At 40.4% G+C, this 26,491-nt stretch overlaps 1 protein-coding gene across 4 annotated transcripts in view; it reads left to right on the top strand.

Annotated features, from left to right (window-relative positions):
• lpgat1 (lysophosphatidylglycerol acyltransferase 1) overlaps positions 1-26,491 on the top strand; it is a 101,181-nt gene that overhangs the window by 70,443 nt on the left and 4,247 nt on the right. For 3 of the 4 annotated variants that reach the window (XM_069931350.1, XM_069931351.1, XM_069931352.1), the window contains one exon: positions 8,987-9,093. In XM_069931350.1, coding sequence (XP_069787451.1) covers positions 8,987-9,093 — 107 coding nt within the window. Of the gene's footprint in view, positions 1-8,986; positions 9,094-26,491 lie in introns of those variants that run through there. The other variant, XR_011355727.1, reaches the window with a different exon arrangement.

Below are 26,491 nucleotides of genomic sequence, written 5' to 3'. Positions count from 1 at the left end.
TGTTAAGTATTCTATGATGTCATCTGCAAATAAACTAATTTTATATTCCTTCTCCTTTACTTTTATCCCTTTTATTTTATTTTCTGTTCTTATCAGTTCTGCCAATGGTTCTATTTCTAAAGCGAACACTGAGGGAGATAGTGGACATCCTTGCCTAGTTGACCTGCTTAATTTAAATTGGTTTGATATATATCCATTTACTGTCATCTTCGCCCAATGGTCCCTTATATAATGCTTTAATCCAATCAATATATTTTTCTGGTAGGTTGAACCTCTGTAATACTTTGAATAAATAATTCCATTCTACCCTCTCAAAGGCTTTCTCTGCATCTAAAGCAACAGTCACTGTTGGTATCTTATTTCCTTGTACTGCTTGGATTAAGTTAATGAACTTACAGACATTGTCCGTTGTTCGTCTTTTCTTAATAAATCCAGTTTGATCTTGTTTTACTATTTTTAGTACACAGTCAGCCAATCTGTTTCCTAATAGTTTAGCTATTATAATCTGAATTAAGTAGAGATATTGGTCTATATGATGCTGGTGTTAGTGGATCTTTCCCCGTCTTTGGTACTACTGTAATTATTGCTGTCTTACATGAATCTGGCAAGTTTTGTGTTCTTCTATCTGGTTCATTACTTCCAGGAGAGGAGGAATTAACAAGTCTTTAAATGTTTTATAGAATTTTATTGGTAGTCCGTCCTCTCCAGGCGTTTTATTGTTGAGCAGCTTTTTTAATATATCCTGAACTTCCTCTATTTCAAATGGTTTTATCAGTTTGTTTTGTTCCTCTTCTTGCAATTTTGGCAGTTCAGTTTTAGCTGAAAACTCTTCTATTTTATCATCTTTCCCCTCGTTCTCAGTTTGGTATAATTGTTCATAAAATTCCTTAAAGTTCTCATTAATCTCCATATATAATTTGTTTGTTCTTTTTCCTTGATGCCAATACAGTTCTTTTAGCTTGTTCTGTTTTAAGTTGCCAGGCTAGTGTTTTGTGGATTTTTTTCTCCTAGCTCTTAATACTTCTGCTTTATTTTCATTATGTTCTTCTCCACCTTATACATTTGTAATGTTTTGTATTTTATTTTTTTGTCTGCCAATTCTCTTTTTGTTGCATCTTCCCTTGTTGCTAGTTCTTTTTCTGTACTTACTATTTCCCTTTCGAACTGTTCTATTTCCCGATTGTCGTCCTTTTTCATCTTAGTTACATAACTTATTATCTGTCCTCTGATGAAGGCTTTCATTGCATCCCATATAACCACTTACAGCACAGAACAGGCCAGTTCGGCCCTACTAGTCCATGCCATAACAAATCCCCACCCTCCTAGTCCCACAGACCAGCACCCGGTCTATACCCCTCCAGTCCTCTCCTCTCCATGTAACTATCCAGTCTATCCTTAAATGTAACCAATGATCCCACCTCAACTACATCTGCCTGAAGCTCATTCTACATCCCTACCACCCTTTGTGTAAAGAAATTTCCCCTCATGTTCCCCTTATAATTTTCCCCCTTCAATCTTAAACCATGCCCTCTAGTTTGAATCTCCCCCACTCTTAATTGAAAAAGCCTATCCACATTTACTCTGTCCCTTTTAAAATCTTAAACACCTCTATCAAGTTCCCCCCTCAATCTTCTACGCTCCAGAGAAAAAAGCCCTAGTCTGCACAACCTTTCCCTGTAACTCAAACCTTGAAATCCTGTCAACATTCTTGTGAACCTTCTCTGTACTCTCTCTATTTTGTTTATATCTTTCCTATAGTTTGGTGACCAAAACTGTACACAGTACTCCAAATTTGGCCTCACCAATGCCTTGTACAATTTCATCATAACATCCCTACTCTTGAATTCAATACTCCGATTTATGAAGGCCAACATTCCAAATGTCTTCTTCACCGCACCATCTACCTGAGTATCAGCCTTGAGGGTACTATTTACCATAACTCCTAAATCCCTTTGTTGCTCTGCACTCCTCAATTGTCTACCATTCAATGTATATGACCTATTTAAATTTGCCTTTCCAAAATGTAGCACCTCACATTTATCTGTATTAAATTCCATCAGCCATTTCTCAGCCCACACCTCCAGCCTTCCTAAATCACCTTTTAATCTACGGTAATCTTCCTCACTGTCCACAACACCACCAATCTTTGTATCATCCGCAAACTTGCTTATCCAATTCTCCACCCCTACTTCCAGATCGTTACAATATATAAATATAAAATATAAATATAAATATATACAAATATAAATTTGTTTTTCGCTGATTCCGTATTTACTTCAAAGTACATTTTAATTTGGTGTTCAATAAATTCTCTAAATTCCTGTCTTTTAAGTAGCATGGAGTTTAATATCCATCTATATGTTCTTGGTGGGATGTCCTCCAGTTCTATTGCTAATAACAGGGGTGGATGATTAGATAAGAATCTAGCTTGAAATTCCGTTTTCCTAACTCTCCCTTGGATATGGGCTGACAACAGGAATAGGTTAATCCTTGAGTATGTTTTATGTCTACTCAAATAATATGAGTATTCCTTCTCCTTTGGGAGTTGCCTCCTCCATATATCCCAAAGTTGCATTTCCTGCATTGATTTAACCATAAATATGGCTACTTTGTTCTTTTTGCTAGTCTTTTGTACAGTTTTATCCACCTTTGGGTCCAAATTAAGGTTAAAATCCCCTCCTATCAATATATTCCCCTGCATATCTTCACTCTTCAAAAAAATATCTTGCATAAACTTGTGATTATCTTCATTAGGTGCTTATATATTGACCAAATTCCAGAAATCTGAATATCTGACATTTTATCATTACATATCTCCCTGCTGGATCTATTATTTCCTCCTCTATTTTAATTGGTACTTTTTTATTGATTAATATAGCTACACCTCTGGCTTTTGAATTATATGATGTTGCCGTTACATGCCCTACCCAGTCTCTCCTTAATTTATTATGTTCCACTTCAGTTAGATGCGTTTCCTGCACGAATGGAAAATCTATTTTTTCTCTTTTCAGCAAATTTAACAGCCTCTTCCTTTTGATTTGATTATGTATTCCATTAATATTTATGGCTATGTAGTTCAACATGGCCATCTCATACTCTGTTTACACCTCATTTCCGCTTCCTCACCACCACCTTTCCCCTTTTCCCCATTTTCATCTCTGTTTTCCTTTTTTGAACTCAATGTATGACAACAATTCTAAAACATAAAATACTTCAACCACTCCCACATCTAAAATTCCCTTAACCCCAAGTGTCGTCCCCCCCCCCCCCCCCACTGAGTTGCCCCTTGTCCCTTGCCGGGCAACTACAACTTCCCCTCTCCATTCGGATTGAGAACCCGTTCGCAAGTGTCAACTGATTTTGCAGTGACTGTTATTATCTCCCACCCAACCCCCTCCAGAAAAGTCCTTTATCTTCACATCACAACAAAACTCCCCCTCCTTTCTTTTTTTTCCCCCTCTTTCTTTCCCCCTTTCCCTTACTTCCCTTTTCTTTCCCTTCTTTAGTTCTTACTTCTACATTATTTTTCCATCTTTATATGTAGTTTGTCGTCGTTCTTCGGTCTTGTTACATCTCTTCATCTCTCTTTCTGTCCTGCAGGCATTCAGCAAATTCTCGTGCTTTCTCTGGATCCAAGAACAGTCTGTTTTGCTCCCCCAGGATAAATATTATAAGCACCGCTGGATATTGTAACATAAATTTATAGTCTTTTTTCCCATAGGATCGATTTTGCTGTGCTAAACTCCTTCCTCTTCTTTAGGAGTTCAAAACTAGTCTGGGTACTCCAATGGTTTTTTTATCTTCTCTAATTATATTCATTGCCTTCTCCAATATATTTTCTCTTGTCGTGTGTCTCAGAAATTCTACTAAAACGGATCTTGGTTTTTGTTGTGACTGATTTCGGGACTAATGTTCTGTGTGCCCTTTCTATTTCCATTCCTTCCAGTAATTCTGGCATTCCTAGGACCCTGGGGATCCATTCTTTTATAAATTCTTTCATATCTTTGCCTTCTTCATCTTCCTTAAGGCCCACTATCTTTATATTGTTTCGCCTACTATAGTTTTCCATTATATCCGTCTTCTGAGCGAACAACTCCTGTGACTCTAACTTTTTTGTCAGTTTCTTCTTAAGTTATTCACTTCCATTTCTACAGCCATTTCTCATTCTTCCACATTTTCTAATCTTTTCCCTATTTCTGTTCTGACCAGCTTTATTCTACTCACTTTTTTCTTCAGTACTTTTCATTTTTCTTTTCATTTCACTAAATCCTAGTGTCAACCATTCTTTTAATGCTTTCATTTGTTCTTGAAAAAATATTTATCTATGTACTGACCATCTATTTTACCTTCTATTCCTCTGTGCAGAGCTTGTTCATCTTCTTCGTCTTCGTCTTCTTCATCTTTGCCTGCTCTTTGGTTTGTGTCTTCTACTTCTCTTCCTAATATCTGTGTCTCTTCTGACCTTCTTGTTGAACTGCTTGCCTCAGTTTGTTGGGTTTTATTTTTCATGGCTTCTTGTTGTTTGTCCTCTTCTGGGCTCGTTATCTGTTGGGCTTCCTGTTGCTGTTTTTCTTTCTTATCACTCCTTTTCCTGTTGCTTTCCTCCTCTTCCAGCTGAGAGCCCTGCTGTCTGGCATCTCTCAGCTGGTCGCACTGTGTAGGTTCACTCCACAGCTGGGCCCCCCCTCCCTTCGGTGTTTTCCTTTTCCTTGTTGAGCACATTGCGCACTTCTGTTTGGCTCAGTGAGCCATTTTTGCAGTCCCGCGGTCAAGAGGTCGCAACCCTGCGGGGTCTTCACTAACCTCGGGGAGCGGGCTCCTCTGTCCATGGTGGGTCCCTGCCTCTTCATGCAGGTAAGGCCTTCTCCTTTCTCTTCCGGCGTCTTTTCCTTTTTTTTCCCGTTTTTGGTTTTTCCTTCTTGGGTGCCATTTTCTTTTTTTTCTCCACACCTTTATCTTTTATTTGTTGTGTTTTGTGTTTCTTGAGCTTTGCATTTTCTTCACTTTATTTCTTCTTTTCTGGAGAGGGGTGATATTCTCCTACCGGCCACTACACCATCACGTGACTCCTCCTCGGTGTTCTGTATTGAGGGAAATTGTGCCAAAGTTTTTTTTTTGGATAACTGACTTGTGCTTTGGTTTTCATCTCATTGTGAAGTTGAAGTTTGCCTTTAGGAAGATTAGTTTTCAATGGACAGGATTCAAAAACTGGTTAGTAATGGATCTCATTTTAATTTTATGTAAATATTAAAGCCCATTGTAAACGTGGATTTGTTTTGCTGATCTCAAATGATCAATTAGCAGAGGGCATACAAGAGATGGCACTTGTTGGAATCTGGATCAAATCACAATGTACTGGAGGAACTCAGCAGTTTGAGCAGCAGAGGGTTCATTCCTGCAACATTAACAATTTATTTTCTCACATTAATGTTGTTTTACCCACTGAGTTTCCCCAGCAGATTGTTTTGTGACAACTACCTAATTTTTAGCACTCGCAGTGATTTGCCACAAAATTGTGTCTGCATTTGGCAAGGTGGTTTATGTATTCCCATATTCTCTCTTTCAAGTGGATTTTGTCAACACTTCAGCATTGGTTGAATTTGTCTGAAACTGCAGTTAAACGCACATTGCTCACTTTGCAACAGTGACTATGCTTCAAGAAGCACTTTATGAACTATGGTTTTATGCAACTTTTTTCAGTGTGCACTAAAGGCACTATATAATTATTTTGTTTTTAAAATAAAAATAGCAGGGCAGTTCTTTTTAGATGACAGAAGAAAATATTCAATGAAATATTTTGAAGATTTGAATTGATAAATTTGAAAAAATAAATTTACACCCTGAGATTTGGATTAAGCAATGTTTGAATGGGAGCAACAGAATTTTTCAGTGATTGGAAGTAGATTGTAATGTACCATCATCTCTGCTGCAAGATCATTTCACTGCATACATTGACGTGGAGCAAGGGAATAAATGATTTGCAAACCATATTATGAGGGAGTGTGCTAAAACAATGAAGATAGATATTGCAAGAGGATAAATATTGGGGGTCAGAGAATCCAAATCTTAACCGGGGCATTCTAACTCTTAAGTTGTTAGAATTCTCTCCCATCCAACATATTGAATATTCCATTGTTTATAATTCCACTTTTTATTTGTGTAGCAAACCCTTGCAGAGCCATGTTTGCCACCCTAACTGTCTACCAGTTCAAATGTGTTTAAATTTCTTAATCATTGTGACTTGTGTCCTTTAGCCACAGTAAATGCCACACCAGCATCTCCGGAATATTTCCTGGGCAAACCTGCAACATAGACTAAGATGTACAAAATTGTTGTATATTAGTAACAGGAAAATAATTATACAACATGCAAATTTACTGAAAGGTCAGCTTCTATATGCATAATGTCTTTCTCAGGTGTTTGATTTTTAAATTAGTAGCCTAATACTTATTGAAATGCTGATGGAAAAAAATTGCAGCTTGCCCAGTGGATGCTCAGCAGTATTTCCTGTGTCCGTATATTCAGAAAAAGATTTATCTGCTTATCTGTCATCGTTGGAGTGCCTGAATTGGCTCCCAAATTCCCTAGATGGGAAATGACATTTCAAACTTTAGAGCTTGATTGAAAATAATACTTTATGCCAACTAATGATTAACATAATCTACTTAGAAAAGTGCACAACATTGGATTCATTTTTAACTGTTGACAATAAAAATATAATTGATCATCACATCACCATCAAGGCTGTTGAGATCAGAATGACTCTCACCATCTCTTTAAATAGTGGGGTTTTTTAGTTGCACGAAAAAGCTGGTTTTTTTTCATTCAGTAAAGACAATGTGAGCTGAAGTTGGGGAATAATTGACATAAATCCTTCGCAGACAATTTTCTTAAAGCTTTTACTGTTTGTCTCCACATTATGATTTGATCTTGAAGCTGCAAAAAAAAGTCTCTGGGATTCCCAAGTTGCATGTGATAAGAACTTTATTACAGAAATTAAGGATTTTGATTGGATCTTCTTTATCACCATGACTTCAGTTTAAAATGTAAGTGTGGTGAAGTGAATAGTGGTGCATCTTGCAGGTTCAGCAGTTAGGGTTCAGATCTGGTGTCTGTGATTTGCATGGGTTTCCTTCAGCTGCTCCGGTTCCTTCCACATCCCAAGACATTCTGACAAGTTACTTGGCTCCTGCAAAATATTGTGCAGCTAACAGCCAATAAATTTTTTAAAATTCAGGAAAGAAGTGATGGTCATGTGAGTGACTTAAGTTACAGGGAAATGCAACTGATTGAATTTTACTGAGAACCAGCAATAGATCAGATGGGCCAAAAAATCCAAGTAATATGTTCATTTATTTTTACAGATCAGAAATGGGTCCATTGACTCATGTCCAGGCCAACTGTTTTTCCCATGTGGACTGATCCATTTTCCTGCATTAGGCTCACCCTCAATGCCTTTCCCATGAAGCTCCCTGTCCAAATGCTATTTAAACATAGTGTTTGCATCTGCCTCAAACAACTCTTGTGGTCTGTTCCAGATAACCACCACTCTCTGTATGGAAGAACCCGTCCTTCATATCTCCTATTAAATTTCTCCCCTCTCACCTTTAAGTCTGTGCCCTCTCGTCCTGGACCCTCCTGAATTGGAAAAAAAAATACTCTGCCTGTCTACCCTTATAATTTTATAAACCTTTACAAGGTTACCTACTGCCTGCTATGTTTCATCCTCTTCTCGAACTCATCTGCCCAGTAAATCCCAGGGATTGTAATTCTCAAGCCAGTCTAAAGCACTGAAATCAGATAACCAATGACAGGAAATCATTGCTACAACAGCATGCATCGTGTACTATCCTTTCTTCATTATACTCTACCATTGCGTATTTGTTAACAGTGTCTTTCTCATCATCTTGGGTGGGGTGATTTTATTTTGTTCATGGCTGGAACACATCTAGTGGTGGCTTCACTTGCAGTTGCTGCGTTATTTCCTCTACAATCCCATAAAATATAATGCTTGGCATTTTTATTTTTCATCTACTTACTTTCCCTTGGTGTAATAAAATTAGATCCTATGTACATGTTGATGACATTCAGCTCTGAAACTCCTCCACCCTTTGGCTCTTTTGTCTAATATCCATTTTTGAGATTCGTTGTGATTTTATACAGATTAGTTCCACCATTTTGGTTACTCCCATATGCTATCTCTTCAGTCCCCCAACTACATTTTGGATAGATTCAGACACACAGCTGCCTTGTGCCTTGTTTATTTTAACTCCCAAGCTGAGGTTGAGGTTCCATCACAAGAACTCCCATCTCTACTTCTGTGATTCCATTACTATATCGACTGGTATCTCAGACTGCTTTTGTTGAACATTTCTCCTTTGGTTTGGCATCTCTAGGGGATCAGTTTGGTGCATCTGAAGCATTTGGGGACCTGTATAAATTCAATTCTCTGACTCACTTTCTCCCCATCTCCAAAAAAAAGGCTTTGAGCACAGCAGAACTTTGTAGAGTGTTGATTTGTTTTCTAAGAATAAAATCTGCAAATGCAACAGTTTTAAAATCTCTGCAGTGCTTGCAGATTAGGTATTCCAACTATGAGGTTGGATAGCTAATTTGGGAATTGTGACCAATGGTTAAGCACATGTTTGAATGGAATACAACTTGATGCTGCTTTCACAGTATTTGCTGCTCTTCTATGTGCAAGAGCTTGGAAAAATAATTATAGTGAACTAATAATTCAGTAATTTAGATAGTGAGAACTGAAGCTGCTGGTGGTATGATATTCTTCATTAAAAGTCAAGGAAAAATGTTTTGAGATGGCTTTTTCTTAAGACATGATTGGAATATATTCTGAGGGCCTGCTTGTTTTTTTACAGTGGAGGGGGGTGGGGGTGTAGCTTTATTTTGCCATTGCAAAAGAAAAGTGTTGCACTTGCCTCTCTCATTACTAAAAGGCAGTCTCCCATTGTTTTTGTCTTTCCTACAGGGTCTATCCTATTAAAGAAGTTCCTATAGAGAGTGAAGCACTCACAAGCTGGCTGTACCAGCGATTTGTAGAAAAGGAGGAACTCCTGGCACACTTTTATGAAACGGGTAAGGTTTTCTTAGTTGCTCCAGAGGCGTAAATGTGACTATTTACTCACAAGCTGGCTGTACCTGCAATTTGTAGAAAAGGAGGAACTCCTGGCACACTTTTATGAAACGGGTAAGGTTTTCTTAGTTGCTCCAGAGGCGTAAATGTGACTATTTACTCACAAGCTGGCTGTACCTGCAATTTGTAGAAAAGGAGGAACTCCTGGCACACTTTTATGAAACGGTTAAGGTTTTCTTAGTTGCTCCAGAGGCGTAAATGTGACTATTTACTCACAAGTTGGCTGTACCAGCGATTTGTAGAAAAGTAGGAACTCCTGGCACACTTTTATGAAATGGGTAAGGTTTTCTTAGTTGCTCCAGAGGCGTAAATGTGACTATTTACTCACAAGCTGGCTGTACCAGCAATTTGTAGGAAAGGAGAAACTCCTGGCACACTTTTATGAAATGGGTAATGTTTTCTTATTTGCTCCAGAGGAGTAAATGTAACTATTTAAAGCGTGACATTTGGTTTTAATTCCCTGTGGCTTAATCTTCAAGACTAAGCATTTGTTGCACCTTTCTAATACTCGTCGTGTAGCATTAAAATTGAATGTATAACTCCTAGGTGTGGCAAAGCTTTTGTGGTATTTTTGCATTTTCTTGTCATGCCATAAAATCTACAGCTCTAATTGTTTTGCCAATTGTCTTAGCAGCTTGTTGACTTTGATTTAAGACCTAGTTCAGTAACCTTTAGCAAACACCCATATGTAGTTTTAAGTGCTGCAATCTCAAACATGGACACATTCGTGACCTTTAACATACAGGGCAACTGCCCAAAACTTGTATCTGAGAACTTCCTGGTTTAGGGATTCATTTGCTCACTAAATACTGCTACCAAAATTGCTGCTATTACACAAACAAAGCCAGTAGTATTTAATGCATAAAGGTGTCATTTTATTGCACAACACCTTTGAGAAGGTGCAAATGAGCCTCCCACCTTAAATTGTAACAATCTTTTAGTCTGCTATAGTAAGAACAACCTTTGTAATCAATTACACTAAAACCATGGAGGTGATTGTGGATTTTATGAAGAGAAAATTAGAGGTGTACGATCCAGGGGATCAGAGGTGGAGAGGGGGAACAAATATAAATTCCTATCATTTGCTATCTTGGAGGACCTTTCCTGGACCAAACACACTGATGTCATCGTGAAGAAAGTGCCTTTACTTCCTCAGGAGTTTGCAAAGGTTCAGAGTGACATTGGAAACCTTGGCAAACTTCTGCAGATGTGTAGTGGAAAGTGCTGACAGGCAGCATTACAGCCTGGTTTGGGGACACTTCTGATTTTTAAAAAATTCCTGCAAAAGGTAGTGGGCACCACCCAGTACATCACAGGCAAAAATCTCCCCACCATCCAGAAAATCTACATATAACCATGTAACTGTATAACAATTACAGCACAGAAACAGGCCATTTTGGCCCTTCTAGCCCACACTGATCCAAGTACCCTCCTCTAATCCCACCTACCTGCACTCTGCCCATATCCCTCCATCCCCCTCCCAACCATATACTCATCCAACTCTTTGTTAAATGACAAAATTGACCCTTCCTCCACCACATTTCCCAGAAGCCCATTCCACACAGTAACCACTCTCTGAGTAAAGAAGTTCCCCCTCATGTTACTCCTAAACCTTTGCCCGTTAACTCTCAACCCATGACCTCTTGTATCCATCTCTCCTACTCTCAATGGGAAAAGCCTTTCCACATCAACTCTATCTATCCCTCTCATTATCTTAAACACCTCTATCAAATCCCCTCTCAGCCTTCTACCTTCCAAGGAATAAAGACCTAATTTGCTCAATCTTTCCTTGAATTCCAAATGCTGAAACCCAGGCAACATTTTTGTAAATCTTCTCTGCACTCTCTCTATCTTGTTAATACTCTTCCTATAAATCAGTGACCAGAACTGCACACAGTACTTTAAATTTGGCCTTACCAATGCCTTGTACAATTTTATCATTACTTTCCAACTCCTATATTCCATGCACTAATTTATATAGGCAAGCATACTAAAGGCCGCCTTCACCACCCTATCCACATGCGCTCCTACCTTCAGGGAACAATGCACCGTTATTCCTAGATCTTTCTGCTCCACTGCATTCTTCAATGCCCTTCCATTTACCACATATGTCTTGCTTTGATTATTCTTTCCAAAATGAAGCACCTCGCACTTATTAGCATTAAACTCCATCTGCCATCTTTCTGCCCACTCCTCTAAGCATTTTAAATCCCTCTGCAATCTTTGAAAAGCCTCTTCATCATCCACAATTCCCCCTATTTTAGTATCATCTGCATATTTACTAATCCAATTTACTGCCCCATCCTCCAGATCATTATATATAAAACAAACAGCAACAGTCCCAATACCGAACCCTGAGGTACACCGCTTGTCACCGGCCTCCATCCTTACAAACAATTATCTACTACTCCTCTCTGGCACTTTCCTTCCAGCCACTGTTGAATCCATTTGACTATCTCCAAATTAATACCCAAGGACTTGGCCTTCCTAACTAACCTCCCATGCAGAACCAAATCGAAGGCCTTACTGAAGTCCATATAGACAACATCCACTGTTCTATCCTCATCAACATTCCTAGTCACCTCTTCAAAAAATTCAACAAGATCAATCAAACACGACCTTCCACGCACAAATCCGTGTTGAGTGTCCCTGATCAGACCATGTCCCTCCATATACTTATATATACTATCTCTAAGAACGCTTTCCATCAATTTACCTACCACAGACGTCAAACTTACAGGCCGATAATTGCGAGGCTTGCTCCTCAGAGAGCAGCAGCAATCATCAAGGATCCACACCACCCAGGACATGCTCTGTTCTCTCTGCTGCTGATGCTACCATCTGGAAAGAGGGGCAGGTGCCACAAGATTTCACACCACCAGATTCAGGAACAGTTCCAATCCCTCTGACTCTTAAACAACAAACTCAGTTAGAGACTTATTTGAGGACTCTCACTTTGAACATTATAAATTACTGATTTTTTTTTCTCTATTGTACTGTCAATTTGTTTACATTTCTTTCTTTGTTACCATTTCTTTCTTGTGTTCGTACCTTGAGCAGTTTTTTGTACTACTAATAAGTAGAAATTCTTCCTGGCTAACAAAAAAAATATCAGGATTGCATGTGACAATACCCTGACAATAAATTTGAACGTATAATTTTGAAGCTATCCCCACAGCTGTATAGACTTCAAATATTGCACCCAACAGCACTGAATGAACAGCGCAATTTTGAGGGGAAGTTGCTGCATGGGTTGGCTGCCTGGTCTTGGTGGTAGAGATGACACTTTGGGAGCTATTTGTCAAGTTACTGAACATCATGGTGTACACTGCAGCTGAGGTGCACCAGTGGAGGAAGGTGAATGTTTTGGATGAGTGCCTGTAAAGCGGGCTGCTTTTCTTGGTGTTGTTGGAAGTTATTGGAGCTGGAGCAATGGGTAGTATTCAACCAAACTCCGTGTGCATGCCTTGTACTTGTCAGAAGGAGTATGGGGAGTTGGAGGCTGAGCAACTTGCCTCAATACAGGATCCCTAACCCTTCATTTGTAGTTGCAATTAAATTTCTGGTCAATTATGACATCCAAGATGTTAGCCATAGACTTGGGAATGGTAACTCCTTTGATTGTCAGTGGCAGGCAGTTCAACTTCCTTTGTCATTGCCTGGAGCTCTGTCACATAAATATTACTTACAACTGGTGTTATAAAATAATGTTCTCAGGTGCAGCTATATCAATGCAAGGAGTACTTTAGGAAAGGCAGACGAGCTTGGAATGTGGATTGGGACATGGAATTATGACTGTGGCCATTAGTGAAACTTGGTTGCTGGAGGGACAGGATTGGCAGCTCATTGTTCCGGGCTTCCATTGTTTCAGACGCGATAGAGAGGGAGGGTTGAAAGGCAGAGGAGTAGCATTGCTCATCAGGGTAAATATAGACCAGAGGGCTTGTCTACTGAGGCTCTATGGGGGGGAGCTGAGGAATAGAAAAGGTATGACCACATTAATGGAATTGTGTTACAGACCACCTAGTAGTCAGCAAGAATTGGAGGAACAAAAATCTGTAGGGAGATAGCTGTCATTTGCAGGAAACACAAAGGTGAGATAATAGATGATTTTAACTTTCCACATGTTGACTGGGACTACCATACTATAAAAGGGCTGGATGAGTTGGAGTTGTCACATGTTTTCTAAGTCAAAATATCAAGGTACCAACTAGAGAGACCGCAATACTGGATCTATTATTCGGGAACAAGACGACAGGGAATAGAAGTATGTGCAGGGAAACACTTTGGGTCCAGTGATCATAATACCATTAGTTTCAAGATAATTATGGATAAGGGTAGGTCTGGTCCTCGGGTTGAGATGCTAAATTGGAGAAAGGCTAATTTTGAGGAAATGAGAAACCATCTTAAAAAGCGTGGATTGGGCTAGTTGTTTTCTGGCAAAGATGTGTTTAGTGAGTGGCATCTACAAAGGTGAAATTTTGAGAGTACAGCATTTGTATTCCTGTCAGGATTAAAGGCAAAGTTAACAGGCATAACAAACCTTGGTTTTCAAGGGATATTGGGGGTCTGGTTAAGGTATATAGCAGGTACAGGCAACAAGGAACAAGTAAGGTACTTGAGGAGTATATAAAAAATGCAGGAAAAAAACTTGAAGTAAATCGGGAGGGCAAAAAGAAGACGTGAGGTTGCTTTGGCAGACCATGTGAAGGAAAATCCTACAGGTGTATTAAGAGCAAAAGGAAAGTCAGGGATAAAATTGGTTCTCTTGAAGATCAGAATGGTCAGCTATGGATGGAGCTGGAAGACATGGGGGAGATCTTAAATGTTTTTTTGCATCTTTATTTAAACAGGAAACTGGGATAGAGTGTAGGGAAGTGAGGCAATAATGCTGTGAGGTCATGGAATCGACACAGATTAAAGAGGAGGAGGTGATTGCTTTGTTAAAGTGAATAAAGGTAGATAAATCCCCAGGGCCTGATAAAGTATTCCCTGGGACCTTGAGGTAGACAAAAGCAGAAATTAAAGGGGCTGTGACAGATGTATTTAAAATGTACTTGGCCACAGGTGAGTTGCCAGAGGATTGGAGAATAGCTCATATTGTTCCGTTGTTTTAAAAAGGCTCCAAAAATAACCATATCAGTAATAGATATGTTATTGGAAAATGTTCTTCAGAAGAAGGATCATCAAGGACTGATTAGGGATAATAAACATGTGTTTGTGCATGGTAGGTAATGTTTAATCAATCTTATAGAGTTTTCTTGAGGAGGTTACCAGGAAAGTTGATGAAGGAAAGGCTGTGAATGTTGTCTGCATGGACTTTAGTAAGACCTTCCACATTGGAGGTTAGTGAGGAAGGCTCAGATGCTCTTTGTTCATGGTGAGGTAGTAAACTAGATTTGACTTTGGCTTTATGGGAGAAGCCAGAGAATGGTAGTGGATAATTGTTTCTCTGACTGGAGGTCTGTGACCAGTGGTTATCCTCTCTGAAGAGTGCTGGGTCCACAGTTGTTTGTTATCTCTATCAATGAATTTTTAATTTTATTAATTTTTAAAATGTTATTTAATATATTTAGAAATAAAATACAATAACAGGCCATTTTGGCCCACAAGTCCATGCTGCCTAATTTACACCTAATTATTCTACATCACTGGTATGCTTTGAATGGTAAGAAACTGGAGCCCCCAGGGAAAACCCATGCAGACACGGGGAGAACGTACAAACTCATTACACAGCGTGAGTTGCTAACAGTGCCGCCCTATAGATGACCTAGATGATGACGTGGAAAATTAGATCATGGATGGGAAGGGTATGGAGGGATGTGGATTGGGCGCAGGCCAGTGGGACTAGGCAAAGTAATAGTTTAGCACAGACTAGAAGGGTCTGTTTTTTGGGTTGTAATGTTCTCAGTCTCTGCCTGAATGTTGTTAAGAGCCCACTGCCAACGGGCATGGATAACTTCAATACATCAGAAGTTGTGGATGAAATCGGGTTTTAATGCAGTCATCAGTAACCATGTCCACTTCTGACTTTACAGTGAAAGAAAACTCATTAATGAAGCACAGGTTGGAATTGTGCGGAGTACATCACTGCTTCATTGGGACAGTTGACCTCCAACAAGCATTGTTGGTTGTTCAAAAAAAAATCTTCGTCTTGGCTCCTATTGATGTCATTATTGCTGGTGGTTTTCATGCCATACTTGGTAGAATATTGGCTCAACATCTTGAGCAGCCACTCTCACCTCATCTCTGGAATTCAACTCTTTGGTCCATATTTGAACTAAAGCTGTATTGAGATTTGTAGTAAAGTCTCAAGGCAGTCAGTTTTATTGATCTAAGTTATTAAGGACATGTCTTCATGGGCAGTTCCTCAGGATAGAGGATGACTTGTTTCACATTGGTTTTTATCAATTCTGAGGTGGCTGATGAGACCAGTGTGGGATCCAGACTCTTGTCACAGATTGGGCACTAAGTGTGGATAGTTTGACAGGTTGTGTGCTACTTCTACAGGCCTGTGTTTTCCTGATGCTTGAAGAACCATTCTTGTGTCAGACATATGAATAATAAAGTTTGTTCAGTGAAGCATACTGAAAGTAACTAGATCCTCCATACCAGGGATTTGACAGGGGATAGGCTAATGATGTGTTTATCCTTCCAAAGAATTTGGAGGATTTATGTAGAAACAGCATTGGTAGTACCTTTCTGCTGCCTTCAGTATGTTTTCCAGATCTCGGAAACCTACAGTCAATGAGAGTTTGTTGTCATATACACAAGCACAATGTACAGATGCACCAAAATTCTTATTTGCTGCAGCCAAGCGGGACTGTCAGCTTCACCAACTACAAGAGTAAAAATTAAATGCCCCCCTACTGTCCTAGCTTATTGTGGCAGGCGTGGCAAGATGGCATAGAGGGCAGACGTGTGGTCCTAATCCTCCCCAGCCAGATTTTTTAAACACCAGTTTTTAAACTTTAATCTAAGTATATAAACATTTTATTTCTGCTTCTAAGTACATTAGTTGTCTATAATGGCGGCTAATATTAAAAAAGCCTAAGACTCAGCTACAGAAAAAACTACTTTTTAAGTGCTGAAGAACTGAGGCCTATCTGTCCAGCTGGAACCACGGAGCCACCGTCTGGAACCTCCAAGCCACAGAGAACTCCAGCTAGGCTAAGTATTACGCCGGCGCCGGTCTCATCCCCACAAGATGGCACCGGCTTCTTGACGAAATCGACCGACATTGACCCGTGCATTCGTGATGTCGGTTGCGCGGGCGACCCGACTGAACAGAGAGTCCTTGGCCCCGCGCTGCCATCGGGGGAGTCGGGGACGTGCAGGAAGGTGCTGGAGACTGCCCCTGCGCAGCCCCTGGCCCTGCCGGGCATGCACGGTGCTTCCAGGGTCCGCGATTTATTGGACCGTGTGGTCTGTGGGGAGGCCCGAGCGGCGGCGCCCCGATGTGGTTGGGGTGCTGTCGTTGGGTGTCCAGACCCGCAGCCACACGTGAAAAGCCCTGACAATGCTGGAACAAGAAGAAGACTTGCCTTTCATGGCCAGTTCACAGGAATAATTAGAGGAGGAGCTTGTAGAAGGTGGGTCTCAAGATGTGGCACTGGAATCCGGACTGAACTCTTTTTACTGTGCTGAAAGGGATTGCTTACCATATGGATACTATGTCTCATCAAATGACTCAAATGCAATCTACAATGTTTAATGCTTCTGAAGATATATCTACACCTAAGAGAGATGTTAATTAATGCCTTACTTCAGTAGATGTAGTACAAGAAAATTTTAAAAAGCTTGAGACAGCTTTCTCTGAATGTGAAGAGCAAGTTGTACGTGATAAAGATAATAAAATAGAGAAAGTGGAAGATTTGTTTGTGATTGGGGAATTCGTAAGAGAGATTTGTTGAAAAAAATTGTTTCATTGGAAAATCAAAGTCGGAGAAAGAATGTAAAAATTGTGGGCCTTCTGGAAGATATTGAAGGCGCAGATCCAATTAAAAAATTTTAAGAACTGGATCCCTGAGATGTTAGGTAGAGAGTTCTTTCCGGGTGGTTTAGTATTGGAAAGGGCACATAGAGCCTTAAGGAGGAAACCGTTACCGGGACAACCATCACCAGCAGTGTTAATTCGGTGCCTGAATTATCAGGATAGAGAAATGATTTTGCGGTTGGCGGAACAGAAGGGAAGACAAAGTCAATCTCCAGTGATGAGTCAGAATAATAGAGATTTTTATGCTGATTTGAGTCAAGAATTTATTAGATGTCAACGGGAGTTCAATTCGGCCAAGGACGTGCTGTGGAGGAAAGGATGTAAATTTGCTTTTCGATACCTAGCAGTGTTGAAGGTTTTTTTTATGGCAATTATCAGTCTCAATTTTTTGAGAATGATCACAATGCATTGGTTTTTGCTAATTCTTTACCGGATTTATGTGGTCAGGGAAGAGTCTCGCCGTCATCACCTAAAAGAAGGGCCAATGGAAATGGAAAGATGGGAAGGAGGAGGTTTTGACACACAGTCTTATTGATGTTGAAGATTTGAACCAATCTTTGGGACTGGAGTCACAGGGCTGAATATTTCTGATGTTGAATTACATTATTATATATTTTGTATTTCTGGCTGGGGGGAGGTGGATGGCACTGATATCTTTGATAGTCATCTGCCACCAGTGGGGTTTACTACACCCAGTTTTTTAGGGAATTACTACCTTTGGGTGGTTCTTTTTTTTGGGGGGGGGAATTAATTGTATTCCTTTTTATATAAACTTTTTCTATTATATTAGGGGAGGGAGAGTGGATTTTATTTATTAGTAGGAGAGCGACTTTTTGTATTAAGTGATTATATTGTTAGTTTATTAAAATGTCTAGTTTGAAATTTGCAACTTTTAATGTTCAGGGATTAAATAATTCAATTAAGCGAAAGCGAGTTTTAGCTTGTATTAAGAAAATGAAAATTGATACTGCTTTTTTACAAGAAACACATTTTACTGAAAAAGAACATTTGAAATTGAAAAGAGATTGGGTTGGTCATTTTTTTTTAAATTTAATTCTAAGACAAAAGGTGTACCAATTTTAGTTCATAAGAATTAATCTTTTGAGTTACAGACTGTAGAGGGGAATGCTGGGAGGGTTTTAAAAGTGGACTGTAAAATCTTTAATGAACTTTGGACTTTACTTAACATCTGTGCACCTAATGTAGATGATGAGTGTTTTATTTCAGACACTTTTTTGTTATTAAGTCATGCTATTGAAAATATTCCAGTGGGGGGGGAGGTGGGATTTCAATTGTGTTTTGGATCCTTTAATGGATAAATCCCCAAAATGTATTAGAAAATCAAAGATGGTGATACAAATAGGGGCTTTAATGAAAGATTTAAATTTGGTAGATATTTGGAGAAGGATTAATCCTATAGAGAAAGATTTCTCTTTTCATTCTTCCCGACATGATTCCTTTTCTAGAATAGATTTTTTAAAAATATCGGCACATTTACAAGGAAGGGTATTGCAGGCAGAATACAAGAGTAGAGTTATATCAGATTATTCTTTATTATTTTTTTCTTATGAAAGTTCAGAGGTAATACATTCATCCTATTCTTTCTTTGGCTTGGCTTCACGGACGAAGATTTATGGAGGGGGTAAATGTCCACGTCAGCTGCAGGCTCGTTTGTGGCTGACAAGTCCGATGTGGGACAGGCAGACATGGTTGCAACGGTTGCAGGGGAAAATTGCTTGGTTGGGGTTGGGTGTTGGGTTTTTCCTCCTTTGTCTTTTGTCAGTGAGGTGGGCTCTGTGGTCTTCTTCAAAGGAGGTTGCTGCCCGCCGAACTGTGAGGCACCAAGATGCACGGTTTGAGGCGATATCAGCCCACTGGCGGTGGTCAATGTGGCAGGCACCAAGAGATTTCTTTAGGCAGTCCTTGTACCTCTTCTTTGGTGCACCTCTGTCATGGTGGCCAGTGGAGAGCTCGCCATATAACACGATCTTGGGAAGGCGATGGTCCTCCATTCTGGAGACGTGACCCACCCAGCGCAGCTGGATCTTCAGCAGCGTTGACTCGATGCTGTCATCCTCTGCCATCTTGAGTACTTCGACGTTAGGGATGAAGGCGCTCCAATGAATGTTGAGGATGGAGCGGAGACAACGCTGGTGGAAGCGTTCTAGGAGCCGTAGGTGATGCCGGTAGAGGACCCATGATTCGGAGCCGAACAGGAGTGTGGGTATGACAACGGCTCTGTATACGCTTATCTTTGAGAGGTTTTTCAGCTGGTTGTTTTTCCAGACTCTTTTGTGTAGTCTTCCAAAGGCGCTATTTGCCTTGGCGAGTCTGTTGTCTATCTCGTTGTCGATCCTTGCATCTGATGAAATGGTGCAGCCGAGATAGGTAAACTGGTTGACCGTTTTGAGTTTTGTGTGCCCGATGGAGATGTGGGGGGGCTGGTAGTCATGGTAGGGAGCTGGCTGATGGAGGACCTCAGTTTTCTCCAGGCTGACTTCCAGGCCAAACATTTTGGCAGTTTCCGCAAAACAGGGCGTCAAGCGCTGAAGAGCTGGCTCTGAATGGGCAACTAAAGCGGCATCGTCTGTAAAGAGTAGTTCACGGACAAGTTTCTCTTGTGTCTTGGTGTGAGCTTGCAGGCGCCTCAGATTGAAGAGACTGCCATCCGTGCGGTACCGGATGTAAACAGCCTCTTCATTGTTTAGGTCTTTCATGGCTTGGTTCAGCATCATGCTGAAGAAGATTGAAAAGAGGGTTGGTGCTATAGATGGAGGTTTAATACAATGTTGTTGAAAAAAACCTGATTTTGTTGCTTTTGTTAAGGAATGGATTGATTTTTTCTTAATTGAAAATGCTAATTCAGTTAAAAGTTGTTTTGTATTATGGGATGCGTTAAAGGCTTATTTAAGAGGACAAATAATTAGTTATACTACTAAAGTTAAGAAAGGGTATATGGCTGAAAGTCTTAAATTAGAAAGGCAGATTGATGAACTGGAGAAGGAATTTCAGAAAAGAGTGACAGAAGATCAGAAAATAGCTTTGACTAAATTGAAACTGCGGAATAATACGTTACAGACTTATCAATTTGAATGTTTACTTTATCGGTCTAAGCAACAATATTATGAGTGGGGTGAGAAGGCGCACAAAGTACTTGCATGGCAGTTAAAGAAGGATCAGACCTCAAGGGTTATTAATGCTGTTAAAAAGAATTCAATAGTACAAGGACTGCCTAAAGAAATCTCTTGGTGCCTGCCACATTGACCACCGCCAGTGGGCTGATAACGCCTCAAACCGTGCATCTTGGCGCCTCACAGTTTGGCGGGCAGCAACCTCCTTTGAAGAAGACCGCAGAGCCCACCTCACTGACAAAAGGCAAAGGAGGAAAAACCCAACACCCAACCCCAACCAACCAATTTTCCCTTGCAACCGCTGCAATCGTGTCTGCCTGTCCCGCATTGGACTTGTCAGCCACAAACGAGCCTGCAGCTGACGTGGACTTTTTACCCCCTCCATAAATCTTCGTCCGCGAAGCCAAGCCAAAGAAGTTACCTATAAACCTCAGGCAATCAGTGACCAGTTTTATTAATTTTATTAAAAATTATATACTTCTGAGGGGAGACGGGACAATAGATCTATTGATTCTTTTTTTATCTACATTAATGTTAGCAGCATTAGAAGAAGAGGATATTATAGATTTGGAAGCTCCATTTACAGATTTAGAATTAAGGCGGCTATGTTGGAAATGCCTAATGGCAAGTCACCAGATGATGATGGGTTTTCGGTGGAATTTTATAAAGTTTTTTTATGAGGATTTATCCTCGGTGTTTGGGGAGGTACTACAACAAGTGACTGAACATTACGAGTTACCAGAATCTTGTTCTAGTGCTTTAATTACTGTAATTCCAAAGAAAGATAGAGATCCATTAAAGGTGTCTTTGTATTGACCTATTTCTTTACTGAATGTGGACTATAAAATAATAGCTAAAATCTTAGCAAATTGGCTTGCTAAATATTTACCTAAATTGATACATGTCGATCAAACAGGTTTTATTAAAAATAGACATGCTTCAGATAACATTCTTCGATTAATTAGTTTGATCAATGCATACCGGCAGCAACGCACTTGATGCGGAAAAAGCTTTTGATAGGGTCGAATGGGATTTTTTTATTTAAGGTTTAGGAAAAGTTTAAATTTGGCCCTTTTTTAATTGGTTGGGTTAAGCTTTATATACAAACCCGACTGCTCGGGTGGTAACAAATGGACAAGTTTCATTTATTTAAACTGACATGTTCTACCCGACAGGGTTGTCCATTGTCACCAGCCCTGTTTGCGTTGGTCATTGAACCGTTAGCTCAATTAATACGGCAAAATGAACAGATACAAGGAATGAGAGTTCTGGACGAAGAGTATAAGATTAATTTATTTGATATATTTAACAAATCTAGAACAATCTTTGCCGCACTTACAGGAATGTTTATTACAGTATGGAACATTATCTGGATATAAAGTTAATTGGGATAAAAGTGAAATTTTACCGTTTGGTGAAGGAGATTATTCAGTTTATAAAAATGTTATTAATTTGAAATGGTCCGATTAAAATTAAATATTTAGGAATAATTGTGAATACTGAGTATCAATCTTTATATAAATTAAATTATGTTCCATTATTGAAAAAGATTAAAGCAGATTTAATTAAGTGGAAGGACCTTCCATTAACTAATTAGTCAGGTTAATTGTATTAAAATGAATATTTTTCCATGTATTCAATATTTGTTTCAATCAATACCATGTTCTCTTACAAGGATTTTTTTTCAGGACTTAAATAAAGTCACAAGGGAATTTTTATGGAAAGGTAATTTACAAAGGGTAGCATTAAATAAACTTACTTGGAAGTATGCATCAGATGGATTGCAATTACCTCATTTTCAGAACTATTATGAAGCAGCCCAACTTAAATTTGTTAGTGGTTTGATGGGTCAGCTTCCAAGTTGGGCTAAAGTTGAGATGGCATGTACCTCTGAAACTGCAATACATCAATTTATATTTCATTGGAATATAAATTTATTACAGGACTATAATGTGCCAATATTAAAACATCTATTGATGTTATGGACAAAAAAGAATAAGATTATAGGATCAAAAGGTAAATTATCTATTTTAACGCCATTATATATTAATCAGCTTATTCCTTTTACATTATTTAATAGTCATTTAAAGAATTGGGATTTTAAGGGTATAAAAACATTGCAGGATTGTTTTGTAGGTCAGTTTCTTTTACTCAATTGAAAGAGCATTTTGATATTGCTGAAAATTCTTTATTTGTTTATTATCAACTTCGATTGTTGGTTTAAAAAAAAATGTGTATGGTAGAGAGATGATTTTACCTGTATTGTCAGAATTCGAGTCTTTGATTTCTTCTATACCTAAAAAGGGCTATATTTCTGTTATGTATCAAGTATTACAAGATAATATGGATAAGCCGGAATGGGAGAAATCTAAGCTCAAATGGGAAAATGACTTAACTTTTGTTTTTCCTGAAGAATATTGTGTTATGATAGTGTTACTAGATTGATGAATGTACGATATGGAATGGTTAATTATAATTTTTTGCATCAGTTATATTTAACTCCTGAGAAATTGAAAAAATATGGCTTTAGTAATTCAGAGTTTTGTTTTAGATGTGGCACATGTGTTGGAACCTTCTTGCATGCTGTTTAGTCCTGTACATATGTACAACCATTTTGGGAAGAAATTAAGCTAATTTTGGAAAAATTGTATAAGTTTAAGTTACCATTAGATCCATCCATTTTTTTATTGAGTTATATGATACCTTTAAAGGGATTGGGGTTGGATAAATTTCAAATTGCATTTGTATATTTAGCATTATCCGTAGCTCGAAAATGTGTAGCAAGTACATGGAAAGAGAATACAGTGATTAATACAATGGGATGGTATTATGAAATGAAAGCTTGTATTGTTATGGAAAAATTACATATATTTTGCATGATAATTATTATTTTGTTTAAAAAGTGGTCACTATATTTGGAATATATGCATTTAGATGTACTTTGATTTATTTTTAGTTTTTCTTTATATATTTCTTTGGCTCTCCTTAAGAGAACTGGCTGAAGGGGTGGGAGGGGGATGGGGATTTAATTTTAAAAAAATTCTTATTTTTTCTTTTTTTAATATATATATATATAAATCTTGTTATAGTCTGTATTTTGTATGATTACTAATAATTTTTCAAATAAATAAAGTTTAAAAAAAAAATAAGCCAGGACAGTAAAAGAGATGATAAATATTGAATGATCTATAAATGACTATTTATAGTTGCAGAGAATACAAGGAAAAAGTGACATTTTAATGGAGGGGACAGGTCTTTTGATGGTTCCGGAGTAAATTAGAGTCTGATTTGAGGTAGTAGGGAAGGTTAAAGAGCATGAAAGAGAGCTCCAATAAGAGATTGTGAACAGGGTGATGGGGATATTTTATGATGGTTAACAAGAGGACAGGGATCTTTGTTCCTCCTTGGACCATATGCTTTGTGGCAGGATGAGATTTTGATCTTCGAATATGGTTATCTTCAATCATCCAAAGGCAAGGTTGGTGCATTGAAGGTAATGGTGAATTACTACTTCAATATTTGCCCGGTCCGGGCAGTATGGACCGACCTAGGAGGGGAGGCAGGCCCCTCCAGCCCGGGTAAGAAACCTGCATAGGAGAAGGCCACTCCGATATAAAACCTACGACCCAAGGACCTCGCTGCCACGTCCCAGCTTGCTTGGCCACGGCACACGAACCATGGGTGTAAAGGGTGGGGCCAGTACTGCGCGCACTGCACTCCACCTAAAAGCTCCTTTGCGCAGGCCCGAGGACAGGTCCACGTCCTCCCCCTCCACGTCCTCCCCCTCCACGTCCTCCCCCTCCACGTCCTCCCCCTCCACGTCCTCCCCCTCCACGTCCTCCCCCTCCACGTCCTCCCCCTCAAAAGATGCTCACAAACTCAAGCTAGCATGCTGGAACATCAGAACCATGCTAGACAAGACTGACAGCCACCGACCTGAACGTCGGTCTGTCCTCATTGCACATGAACTCCTCAGACTTGACATCGACATAGCCGCTCTCAGTGAAGTCCGCCTGGCAGATGTAGGCAGCCTCCAAGAACGCGGCGCGGGCTACACACTCTACTGGTCTGGCAAGCCTTCGGATGAACGACGCCTATCTGGTGTAGGCTTCATGGTCAAGAGCTTCATTGCCTCCAAACTCGAAAACCTTCCGACAGGCCTCTCGGACCGAATCATGTCCATGCGACTCCCACTTCAAAACAAGCGTCACATCACCCTCATCAGTGTCTATGCTCCAACCCTCCAGGCGGAACCAGCAGAAAAGAACAAGTTCTACACCGACCTGCGCAACCTCATCCAACGTACCCCTACAGCCGACAAGGTTGTCATCCTGGGCGACTTCAACGCTCGTGTCGGCAAAGACTCAGAAACCTGGCCAGGAATCCTGGGCAAGCATGGCGTCGGCAAGTGCAACGACAATGGGCGCCTCCTGTTGGAGCTCTGCGCAGAACAGCGGCTTGTCATTACAAACACCCTTTTTCAGCAGAGGGACAGCCTTAAGACCACCTGGATGCATCCCCGATCCAAACACTGGCACCTCCTGGACTACATCCTGGTGCGAGAAAGTGACAAACAAGATGTGCTCCACACCAGGGTCATGCCTAGCGCGGAATGCCACACTGACCACCGGCTGGTTCGCTGCAAGCTCAACCTTCACTTCAAGCCAAAGCCCAGGAACAATAAAGCCCCCAGAAAGAGGTTCAATGTTGGAAAACTGCAGTCAGACGAAGCGAGAGGAAACTTCCAGGCAAACCTCAAAGCAAAGCTCGACGTTGCAACCCGCCTCACGGACCCGTCCCCTGAAACCCTCTGGGATCAGTTGAAGGCTACCATACTGCAATCCACTGAAGAGGTACTGGGCTTCTCCTCCAGGAAAAACAAGGACTGGTTTGACGAAAACAGCCAGGAAATCCAGGAGCTGCTGGCAAAGAAGCGAGCTGCCCACCAGGCTCACCTTACAAAGCCGTCCTGTCCAGAGAAGAAACAAGTCTTCCGTCGCGCATGCAGCCATCTTCAGCGCAAACTCCGGGAGATCCAAAATGAGTGGTGGACTAGCCTCGCCAAACGAACACAGCTCAGCGCGGACATTGGCGACTTCAGGGGTTTCTACGAGGCTCTAAAGGCTGTGTACGGCCCCCCACCCCAAGTCCAAAGCCCGCTGCGCAGCTCAGACGGCAAAGTCCTCCTCAGCGACAAGATCTCCATCCTCAACCGATGGTCAGAACACTTCCAATCTCTTTTCAGTACCAACCGCTCAGTCCAAGATTCCGCCCTGCTCCAGCTCCCTCAACAGCCCCTAAGGCTAGAGCTGGATGAGGTTCCCACCCTGGATGAGACATATAAGGCAATCGAACAACTGAAAAGTGGCAAAGCAGCAGGTATGGATGGAATCCCCCCAGAAGTCTGGAAGGCTGGCGGCAAAACTCTGCATGCCAAACTGCATGAGTTTTTCAAGCTTTGTTGGGACCAAGGTAAACTGCCTCAGGATCTTCGTGATGCCACCATCATCACCCTGTACAAAAACAAAGGCGAGAAATCAGACTGCTCAAACTACAGGGGAATCACGTTGCTCTCCATTGCAGGCAAAATCTTCGCTAGGATTCTACTAAATAGAATAATACCTAGTGTCGCTGAGAATAATCTCCCAGAATCACAGTGCGGCTTTCGCGCAAACAGAGGAACCACTGACATGGTCTTTGCCCTCAGACAGCTCCAAGAAAAGTGCAGAGAACAAAACAAAGGACTCTACATCACCTTTGTTGACCTCACCAAAGCCTTCGACACCGTGAGCAGGAAAGGGCTTTGGCAAATACTAGAGCGCATCGGATGTCCCCCAAAGTTCCTCAACATGATTATCCAACTGCACGAAAACCAACAAGGTCGGGTCAGATACAGCAATGAGCTCTCTGAACCCTTCTCCATTAACAATGGCGTGAAGCAAGGCTGTGTTCTCGCACCAACCCTCTTTTCAATCTTCTTCAGCATGATGCTGAACCAAGCCATGAAAGACCCCAACAATGAAGACGCTGTTTACATCCGGTACCGCACGGATGGCAGTCTCTTCAATCTGAGGCGCCTGCAAGCTCACACCAAGACACAAGAGAAACTTGTCCGTGAACTACTCTTTGCAGATGATGCCGCTTTAGTTGCCCATTCAGAGCCAGCTCTTCAGCGCTTGACGTCCTGCTTTGCGGAAACTGCCAAAATGTTTG

Source organism: Narcine bancroftii, chromosome 4, assembly GCF_036971445.1.
Source record: "Narcine bancroftii isolate sNarBan1 chromosome 4, sNarBan1.hap1, whole genome shotgun sequence".
NCBI lineage: Eukaryota > Metazoa > Chordata > Chondrichthyes > Torpediniformes > Narcinidae > Narcine > Narcine bancroftii.
This window is presented reverse-complemented; position numbering and strand designations above follow the sequence as displayed.